The sequence below is a fragment of the Ornithorhynchus anatinus genome, chromosome X5 (genome assembly GCF_004115215.2).
Source record: "Ornithorhynchus anatinus isolate Pmale09 chromosome X5, mOrnAna1.pri.v4, whole genome shotgun sequence".
NCBI lineage: Eukaryota > Metazoa > Chordata > Mammalia > Monotremata > Ornithorhynchidae > Ornithorhynchus > Ornithorhynchus anatinus.
Genome location: NC_041753.1, coordinates 57,564,717 through 57,575,875, shown reverse-complemented (window position 1 = coordinate 57,575,875; position 11,159 = coordinate 57,564,717). Strand labels below are relative to the sequence as shown.

The following is an 11,159-nucleotide window of genomic DNA, read 5'->3' as shown; positions in this document are numbered from 1 at the left end:
AAGGTGATGGAGAGCCTTGAAGCCTAGAGTGAGGAGTTTTTGTTTTGAGCGGAGGTCGATAGGCAACCACTGGAGGTGTTTAAGAAGGGGAGTGACATGCCCAGAACGTTTCTGCGGGAAGATGAGCCGGGCAGCGGAGTGAAGAATAGACTGGAGCGGGGCGAGAGAGGAGGAAGGGAGATCAGAGAGAAGGCTGACACAGTAGTCTAGCCGGGATATAACAAGAGCATGTAACAGTAAAGTAGCCATTTGGGTGGAGAGGAAAGGGCAGATCTTGGCGATATTGTAAAGGTGAAACCAGCAGGTCTTGGTAACAGATTGGATGTGTGGGGTGAATGAAAGAGACGAGTCAAAGATGACACCGAGGTTGCGGGCCCTAGAGACGGGAAGGATGGTCGTACCATCCACGGGAGAGGACCGGGCTTGGGAGGGAAGATGAGGAGCTCAGTTTTGCTCATGTTGAGTTTTAGGTGGTGGGCAGACATCCAGGTGGAGACGTCCTGGAGGCAGGAGGAGATGCGAGCCTGAAGGGAAGGGGGGAGGACAGGAGCAGAGATGTAGATCTGCGTGTCATCTGCGTAGAGATGGTAGTCAAAGCCATGAGAGTGAACGAGTTCACCGAGGGAGTGAGTGTAAATGGAGAACAGAAGAGGGCCAAGAACTGACCCCTGAGGAACTCCAACAGTTAAAGGATGGGAGGGGGAGGAGGCGCCTGCGAAGGAGACCGAGAATGACCGGCCAGAGAGATAAGAGGAGAACCAGGAGAGGATGGAGTCCGTGAAGCCAAGGTGAGATAAGGTGTGGAGGAGGAGGGGATGGTCGACAGTGTCAAAGGCAGCTGAGAGGTCAAGGAGGATTAGAATGGAGTAGGAGCCATTGGATTTGGCAAGAAGGAGGTTCATGGGTGACCTTAGAGAGAGCAGTCTCGGTAGAGTGGAGGGGACGGAAGCCAGTACAGTACAACAGAGTTGGTAGACGTGTTTCCTGCCCGCAACAAACATAGAGTCTAGAGGGGGAGATAGACATTAATGTAAATAATTTAGATATATCCATATCTGTACATCTCTAAAATATGCCATTCTCAGAGCTCTTCAATGACCCAACTTCTTCCTCTAAATGGTTCTTTCATTTGCAGTTGCTGGTACCTTTAGAAGTATCAGCTAACACTGCAATCTCTATCAGGGCATACCCTAATGTGAGGTAAAGCTTAGTTCTGGGCTCTGTGATGATTTTCTGCTCTTTCCCTTCCAAATAAGTACAAGATGTTGAACTCAGTTTACCCTTCTCATTAGGAGTTCACAGGTCGGCCAAGGAATAAAATCAGCCTGCAGTCTAAACTGTTTCGACTCAGGGCGAACTACTCTTCGCAAGGTTTGCCGTAGCCTGTTCAGACAGCTTCTGATCACCTGGGGACAGGGCCAGTATGCAGCACGGCTGAGGCTGTACTGTGAAACCAGTGGCCAAAGTTCCACGTCCCGGAGCGGCCACGTCCAGACGGCCATGTTCACGGCCTCCGTTCTCTGGCTCGCCTGGGGGATTTCTGGGGAGATTTTGGCCTACCACAGAGCAGAGTGGTAAGATAATCGAGTGATGGAGGTTGGGGGAGTGGAGGGAATGAGACGAGATCTGACGAGTCAGCATCATGGATAAGCTGGGGGGGCCCTAGGCAGCCACCTAGCTTGCCAGTGGTTAAAGAGGCCCTGGCTAAGGAACAGCTCATCTCTCCCACTGTTGCCTCGATACAATAAATACGACTGAATGAGTGAAAGTTAACCCGGCCAAATACAGTCCCTGTCCTGCAGGAGGCGCAGTCAAGTAGGAGGAAGAACGGGTATTGAACCCCCATTTTATAGTTGAGGAAACTGAGGCACAGAGAATCAATTGCATTCATTGAGCACTTACTGTGTGCAGAGCACTGTACTAAGCACTTGGGAGAGTACAATACAATAGAGTCGATAGACACGTTCCCTGTCCACAAGAAGCTAAGTGACATGGCATAGTGGATAGAGCACAGGCCTGGGAGTCAGGTCATGGGTTCTAATCCCGGCTCTGCCACTTGTCTGCGGTGTGGCCTTGGGCAAGTCACTTCACTTCCCCGTGCCTCAGTCACCTCATCTATAAAATGGGGATTAAGACTGGGAGCCCCAAGTGAGACACGGACTGTGCCCAATCTGATTTGCTTGCATCCACCCCAGTGCTTAGAACAGCGCCTGGCACACAGTAAATGTTTACCCAATACCATAATTGTCATTATTATCGTCCAAGGTAACACAGGAGGCATATGGGAGAGCCAGCATTAGAACTGAAGTCCTCTGGCTCTCAGGCCCGTGCTTTATCCACGAGGCCACGCTGCTTCTCGCCAATGGCTCTTGCCACCTCCCACCTTCCTGAGAGCCAAGGTGGAGGCTTGGCAGGACAGTTGAGGCTCCCAGTTGTCAACTCCTCGAGGGCAGGTATCGAATCTACCGACTCCACTGGACTGTACTCTCCCGGGCGCTTAGGACAGTCCCCCTGGCCCAGAGGAAGCCCTCAATAAATGCTGATTGATTGGAAATCATTGGGAATGAAAAAAGAGCAGAGGGTACTAAGCCCCCAGCAAAGTCTGCCCTCTAGCAAGAAGTCCCAACAATAGGTGCAGGAAGGCTAGCAAGTCAGGATAACTTTGCTATCTGCCCTTTTCAAGTATGAGGCACAGGGCACCTCTCAGGTGTTTCTCCAAGCCTTAAAAATAGCCCAGCCCCGTTCTGCTGCAGAGGCTCAGTGGGGCTGGAGCTACAGCAGAGCAGGGCTGGGCTATTTTTAGGTAGAGCTCAAAGAACGGGAGGATGTGCCTTAGGCTTAGAAAATGTCCTTAATTGTTTCTGGAGCTGTGGCATGGCTCCGGATAGCAACGCAGTGTCAGGGATGGCCATCTCAGCACCTTGGAATACCCCAACACCTCGCTCAGCATACACTCCCAGACAATGTGCTATTTCTAGGATTGCTTGAATGGATGAACTGAACGGTTCTTTGAGGAATGAATATCCACCCTAATTATCGTTACATTTTACATGGCTAATTCGAACGTCCAGGATTGATAGGATTAGAAGTCACTGACAAACACTGCATTCATGAAAATTTGAAATCACTGTCTTTTGTTTCTTCTCTGCAAAGGATCAAGCCCAGCAGTTTAACCTTCTTGGAACAATGGGTGACAGTTCTGAGGGCAGTGTAGGAAGAAAATCTGCACAGCTGGCTGTTGGAGGAAGCCATCGATTTTTACATAGAAAATAGTTTCTTCAGCAAGGAGAAATATTGGATAATTTCTCAAAACACCATTTTTCATGGATTTGAATATGAAAAAATTAAGGTACGAATGAATAATGTTGATGGGTTTTATTAAGCGCTGACTGTGAGTCGAGCACTGTGCTACAAGATCATATCAGACACAGTCCCTGTTCCACATTGGAGTTCACAGCCTTAGATAGAAGGTATTTTATCCTCTTTTTGCAGATGAGGAAACTGAGGCACAGAGAGGTGAAATGACTCACCTGAGGTCACACAGCAGGCAAGTGGAGGAACCGGGTTTCGAACCCAGATCTCCTGACTCCCAGCCTAGTGCTCTTTCCACTAGGCCTCGCTGCCTCCGAATTGCTATTCAAATGGTTTCTTGGGCAGGGTTTTTGCCTATTGCAAATTCTGTTCGAATTTTATCCCAAAAGGTGATTCTTTAATATGTGGAAAGTTTAATGAAATATAAGCAGGCAGTTATAAGTACACCCAGTTCTTCCAGAACACATGGTTTCACTATGCGTTTTGGCTGGAAAGCTTTTAGGGAATTAGGAAACGTCTAAAAATGAACTCCTCATCTTCCCTCCCAAATCCTCCTCTCCACCTCACTTTCCCATCGCTTTCGACACCACCACCATCCCCTCCTTCTCTCAAGCTCACACCTTGGCATCATCATTGACTCCTCCCTCTCTTCCCATCCCACATCCAATCTGTCACCAAATCCCATCGCTTCTTCCCCCACATTTCCAGGATCCACTCCTTCCTCTCCACCCAAACTGCCATCACAGCGGTTTTGGTGCTTGTCACATTCCACCTACTGCATCAGCCTCCTCGCTTGATTTCCTTACCCCCGGGTCTCTCCCCTCTCCAATCCATACGTCATTCCGCTGAGATTATTTTTCTAAAACACCATTCTCTGCCTGTCTCTCCATCCCTCAAACACCTCCGATGGCTACGCATTTCCCTCCACATCAAGCAGAAATTTCTATTGGATGACTTTTAGGGACTTAATAAGCTTTCTCTCTCTCTCTCCCACTTATCCACTTTCTTCTTCCACTACCATCCAGTTTGCAATATTAATTCTCCTCTCAAGCTAACCTACTCAGTGTATCTCATTCTCATCTCTCCCACTGTTGACCCTTTGCTCACTCCCTCCCTCTTCATATCTGACAGACCACAGATCTCCCAGATTGCTTGAATGGATGAACTGATTACTCTCTAATTTCCCCATTTTATATCCAACTACCACTTCAGTCCTTCTTCACATGTCTTCCAAGAGGCTGTCCCTAAATCATCTTTAATTTTTCTGCCTTATATCCTTTCCACACCACCTAAGCACTCTAGTTATCACAGCCCCCATAGTACCTATGTTCATATCTTCTATATTCTGGTACTCACCCTTATGAGAATTGATTTAAATGGAGGTCTCCCCCACTAGGCTGTAAGCTCCTTGAGGGCAGCTCCTGAGTCTTCTAACTCTTTTCTACTCTTACAAACATTTAATACAGTGCTCTGCCCCCAGCAAGTACTGAATAATTGCCAACGACGATGATGATAATAAGGAACAATTCTCTGACATCGCAAGATTGCTCGGTCACAGGACGTCGTAGTGGGAAGAAAGAGCTTACACACACATGTATGCATGAGGAGACAAACCCTGGGAATACTTCAGCATGACTTTTCTGTTATGCATGGTTAAGAGCCCAGCCCTTGCATTTTAGGAAAACTGGATTTAATTGAAACGTGGAAAAAAAGTCCAAATTTAGCACAGGCACCCGTCCCAAAGAACACTTTCTCCCTAGACTAATACATTTCATTGAATTGCTAGTCTATAGCTCCAAAGTTATTATTGTGGCAGTGGCCTCGTCTATGAAAGTGTGATATTTGTTTCTGCCTTACTTCTTGAGCAGTTTGAATTGACGTTAGAACAACCTTAGGGAGATTTTATTGGCTACGGCAACTCAAATGAAACTCAATTTTCTAGCTTACTTCTCCAAATGGACAGCCCAATCAGATCATTCAGGCCTCCAAAGTGTATAGTTTTGGTCTTTAGAATCCATCTGGACTGATCGATTAGCTAATCAATGGAATTTATTGAGTCCGTATTGTGTTCAGAACACTGTACTAAGTGCTTGGGAAAGTCCAATATAACAGAATTGGTAGATGTGATCCCTTCCCACAAGGAGCTTACACTCCAGAGGGGGAGACAGGTATATATCTATAATTCCATTTATTTATATTGATGCCTGTTTGTTTTGATGTTTGTCTCCCCCCCTCTAGACTGTAAACCTGGTGTGGGTAGGGATCATCTCTACTGCTGAATTATACTTTCCAAGCACTTAGTACAACAGTGCTCTGCACACACTAAGCACTCAATAAATACGATCGAATGAATGAATAAAATAATGACAGCTAAAGGGAATAGTAGATTAGAAGGATATGTGCATAAGTGCTGTGAGGCTGGGATGAGTATCAAAGTGCTTAGGAGGTACACAGCCAAGGGCATAGTCAATTTGCATCACCCCCACAAGCTTATTGAGCCAGACTTTTTTTTGCTAGGCATTTACTATGTGCCAGGCACCGTACTAAGCGTTGGGGTAGATACAAGATAATCAGGTTGGAAACAGTCCAGGTCCCACATGGGGCTCACTGTCCTAATCCCCATTTTACAGATGACGGAACAGAGTCAGCAGACAAGTTCCCTGCCCACAGTGAGCATCTTCGATCAAATGTGTTTATTGAATGCTTATCTGATTATTGGATGAACTGCATACAAATAACAGGCAATTTTGCTTTTTGGTGCTAGCTAGACTTAAGACATGGTTCATTCATTCATTCAATCGTATTTGAGTGCTTACTGTGTACAGAGCACTGTACTAAGTGCTTGGAATGTATAATTCGGCAACAGATAGAGACATGGCTGCAGTGACACATCAGGTAAGTCCCCTTCTTAGATTATTTTCCTCCTTCCAATGATGTGCTAAGATGATACGAAATGTACCCTTCTTTATTGAGCGTTCGGGGGGAAAAAAACACCATTCTACTCAGTAGAGAAATCTGAATATTTGCAAATGAAGAAGCAATTCTCATAAGTAACTGAAATGTAATTGACCACTTTATTTTGCACTTTTGATCTTCCCTCAAGCCCCTCTTGCGGAGAATAATAAAACAATAGCGGGCACTAATATAAACAAAATTACACCTGTATTAATTGCCCACTCAGCAAAGATGGAAAGTTACAACTTTTAATAAAAAACTTACCCTGGAGATTCAGAGGACTTCAGAAACTGGGAAAGGAGGACAGGAATGGGATGGGGGAGGGAGGGAACGAGGAGAGGGGGTGGGAAGGAAGGACAGGGATGGGCTGATTAGAGTGGGGGAACTGAGGGAACATGGTGAGGTCAGAGGTTACGGGTTATAAGAGAGGCTATCAGCAGCAAAAACAGCTTAATATGGTGGTTCCGTTGACTAACTGCCTGAATTAAATGCGAGTCCTTGGGTCTTTGAGAGGAAGGGGAGACTATTTAGGAGTAAACAGGTGGCTGGGTTGATCTGAAGGCAGGCAGCTGTTGATAATGTCAAGTAAAAAGGCCAGTCTCGGTCACCAGGGTGACAGTCACACCTGTCTTGTGTTTTTCACTGTGTCATCAGACGTCAGACGGCCGAGGGCAGAGTAGGTGCAGGAAGAGGTAAAACGAAGGGAGGGTCGCTGGAGAAATGGATCCTTCTCAGCTCCAGGAGATCAAGAATGAGTTCTCTGCGTCCCGGTGGGCAGTAGCCAGTGGTTCCTATGTAAAATGGTCCTGGGCCACTTGAGGCAACTTGGCAAAGAAAGGTCTCTGTGTCCGCTCCAATCTTTACTCTGCACCCTGGATCATTTTTCTAAAAGAGTTCACCCCAAGCCTCCCCACTCCTCAAGAGCCTCCCAGTGGTTACCCATCCACCAAAAACTCCTATGTGCTTTACATAATAATAATTAGGGTATTTGTTAAGCGCTTACTATGTGCTAAGCACTGTTTTAAGCACTGGGGAAGATACAAGCTCATCAGGTTGGACGAAGTCCCTGCCCCACCTGGGGTTCACAGTCTTAATCGCCATTTTAGGGATGAGGGTTCTGAGGCACAGAGCAGTTAAGTGACTTGCCCAAGGTCATACAGCAGCCGAGTGGCAGAGTCAGGATTAGGACCCATGTCCCTTGACTCCCAAGCCCGTGCTCTTGCCACTAAGCCAAGCTGCTTCTCATAGGATAATGAATATTGAAATTCTGAATTTTCTACTTAGCAACATTAGAACAATTCTTTCCTGATGAAATCCCACTCCACAAGGTATGACGGAGGCGAGAAAGGATAGAGAACAGGTAAATATCAAACCATTCTGCAAAGAGATATCCAAAAGAACTTACTTCACGGATTCCCTTCCCTCTCCCTGCTTTAAAAGTCTTACTTAATTCCCATCTCCTCCAAGAGACCTTCCCCAACTAAGCCCTCATTTCTCCTACTCCCTCTCTCCAGTGTCACTCTTGCACTTTGATCGGTACCCTTTAAGCACTTGATATTCACCCCACACTAAGTCCCACGGCACTTACCCTGCCTGTTTACTTGTTGTGATGTCTGTCTTCTCCCATCTAGACTGTGAGCCCGTTGTGGGCAGGAATTGCCTCTCTCTAAACTGTACTTTCCAAGGGCTCAGGACAGTGCTCTGCACACAGTAAGTGCTCAATAAATACGAATGAATGAACCAGCATCCGTAATTTAACGCCTGTCCCCTCCTCTGGACTGCAAGCTCCCTGTGGGCAGGGAAAATGTTTACCCACTCTGTGGTATTGTACTCTCCCAAGCACTTGGTATAGTGCACTGCACACAGAAAGTGCTTAATACCACTGATGGACAGACTGATTTTCAGTTATTTTATTGGGCTGAAAAAAGGATGCTCCTCATTTTTTTTTAAACATTAAGAGATTTAATATGTTCAAATAGTTATCGTCCAAAGAGAACCTCTAAGAGACAGGATAAACTCAGTTTTTGAGCCTTTTAGGGAGAATGTTAACCCTGTGGGCTATATTTTAGACTGAGTTCAATTACTTATTCAACTTACAGGCCAGGCCAACCAGAAGAGAACTTGGCCACCGCTGACAGATTCAAACCTATGGTCAGAAAAATAGGGAGGGGGCCTTTGGAATAAACTAGTTCCTCATATTTATGTACTTTAAATGGGGCAGAATTTGTTTCATATTATCATTTGGAATAAGACGAGTTTAATGATGTCATGAACCGATTTCTTTTGTGGAAAAACAAAAATGAAAGGAATGATTAGATGCTGTAGATTTCAAGTGCACTGGGCTGACTGAAAATGTTTTAGAAATACCACAATCATAAGTTTAAAACATGTCTTCAGGTTTTAAACTAATAAGTTTTAAAGTACTGAGAAATTGCAGATGGAAATGAGAATGAGTATGTGTTAACCTTCCTATTCAGTGGTTATAAAAATATATATTTCTTATAAAAAAACTAAATTAAACAATTTTAGAAGATGAAAAACAGTTCATTTTATACAAAACACCCATAATTCTTCTTTGCTTTTTTAGTCCAAAGAATTGTCCTTTTTAGTTTTGTTTTGTTCAACCCCCAGTAGCCAGCTTGTGGCTCTTTAAAAAAAGTTCCTCTACCATTTTCAAAACTGAATATTTCATTCTGTTAAAAAAAAAAAAAAAAAGAAGAGACCACAGACCCAAATCTCACATTTTGGGGGAAAGACATATATATATATATATATATATGTGTGTGTATATATATATATATACACACACACGCACATATATAGATGTAGATGTACAAAGTCATGTGAGCATATTCAAGGCAAAACATTTACCTCCACTCTTTCCTTATCAATTAAACATGATTACTGGAAGAAAACAGAGGCATTTCTAGTTCAAACAGTGATTCAAAGTCTTTTCTACACTAATTTCTCAAGGTTATCAAGTCAATTGAAATTCTTGAAGACGGTCCCCAACCACACCCTCGGTAATTTATGGGTTATATCACCTGATAAAATACCTTGGGGAAACTCAGTAACCTAACACCATGGTATGAGGGATCCAGATTTAACAAGAATTCAGACTACCCACCAGTTTTTAGAGGAGGAGGAATATTAACTCCAAAGTTCCAAATTTACCAAACCAATTCTATTTGACATGAGGTTTCCAAAGCTAAATTTGACTCACTGCATCTAAGCAAGTGTCCTCTTGATCATTCAACAGCTCTGTAATTATAAACAGTTTTACGGCAAAAGTCCAAAAGCCTCAGATTTCATTACTGATCCAGGGGGTTATCTTCCATCCGCTTTCGCCTTCTACGGAAAGCCTTTAAATTCCATTTGTTAGGCTCTAGCATGTAAGGACCATTATAGACAAACAACACTGTCATTTTCTCAGCATAATTGAGATTCTGCAGAAGCTGAAATGTTGAAACACACACATAACATTAGCGTAACAGAAGTCCTTTACCACGCTTCTATAGTATTTATCACCGAGGACCTACAAGCTTCCTTCTAGGTTCCTCCTCTCCAGTACTGACTGATGACTGAACATTAGAAAACAGAGTTGTTAAATGATCTTTGGGCATTTGGTTTGGGATGATTTGTTGAACCGGTAGTGTTCACTTGAGCTAGGGACAGCCCAAATGGACTGGGAAGTTTTTGGTTTTTTTCTTTTTTCCAGCTGTTGCTGAAAGCAACAACAAAAAAGAGGATCATTTTTGCTGCCCCTGAAATAAGCACCTTATTAACACATGAACTGCGGATGATCATCTACCATACACTTATGAGTGACAGCCTCAACAAGCTTCTCCATTCTTGTCTGCCACTTATCTAGTCACAGCCATGGTGACAAACACGCCTGAGTGGTAACTTGAATAATATAATTGTACTTGAGGTAAATGAGCTAAAAGGGAAAATAAGATCGTAGTCATTTGGCATTGAATGCTGCACCTCACACAAGAAAGCCCAACCTAGCTTCCGTGGGTGACGCTTTGAAGAGTGCATCTCTCACTCTCGGCTCAACCCTCTCCTTTTTTGAAAGCTGAATTAAATATATGCCAAAGTTCAGTGGGTGGGTGGGGCACAGGACTGGGACAAAAGGGCTCTGCTCAATCCCATAGACTTTGAAATTAGGAAAAAAGAAATTAGACTGGAAGGGTGTGAGACTAAATAGGGCCTCTCTGGCCCTCAAATTTAAGTATTCCCTAATTCAACACCCTTTTAGAATTCTCAAGACAATAAGAATGAGTTCTCATACTTCTTTCCTCCATCAAGACATTCCCTGCTACTCCCTAGGGAGAAACGAGGCACTTTCACGCTACCCATTACTTACCTTTGGGGTAATGAAGAAGTATTGAGAAGTGCTTTCCTGACAGGCAGTCTTCACAACCATATCAAATACTCTCCTCTCATTTATCGGGTCCATTCCCTTACGAACGACAAAAAATAATTTTCAAAAATCCACTCACCGTACTGTACGATAACTCTTTAGAGGGTAGGCTATTTCATGAGACAATGCCCGTACCTGATTTATTTCATCTACCACTCTGAATGGACACTTATTGAGGTCCTGCAGGGCCATCAAGTACAGCATCGTAGAAACACTTCTCTCGCCTCCACTCTGATGATGGGGAGTCAGTTCGTGCAACTTGCTATTACTGCGAAACTTAACTCTAATTCGAATTCCGTATTTATCGTAGTCTTCCTGAAAAGCAGACAGGTTTTTGTGAAAAATATTTCTCAACCAAGGAGCAATCATCAACTCAAGGAGTGCCGACTGCTACTGGAATGATCAGAGCTTTTATGGCCCAGAGGCAGCTCTCGGGGAATGCCTTTTTTGCTTTTAGCTGTCCATT

General features: G+C 44.3%; 1 protein-coding gene across 2 annotated transcripts in view; it reads right to left on the bottom strand.

Moving 5' to 3' along the window:
- Nucleotides 1-8,162: 8,162 nt before the first annotated feature.
- SMC5 (structural maintenance of chromosomes 5) overlaps nucleotides 8,163-11,159 on the bottom strand; it is a 56,394-nt gene continuing 53,397 nt past the window's right edge. For both annotated transcript variants that reach the window (XM_001505331.5, XM_007655541.3), the window contains 3 exons: nucleotides 10,829-11,008; nucleotides 10,637-10,732; nucleotides 8,163-9,722 (listed from right to left, as the gene is read on the bottom strand). In XM_001505331.5, coding sequence (XP_001505381.1) covers nucleotides 9,579-9,722; nucleotides 10,637-10,732; nucleotides 10,829-11,008 — 420 coding nt within the window. In that variant the 3' untranslated portion in view covers nucleotides 8,163-9,578. The remainder of the gene's footprint in view (nucleotides 9,723-10,636; nucleotides 10,733-10,828; nucleotides 11,009-11,159) is intronic.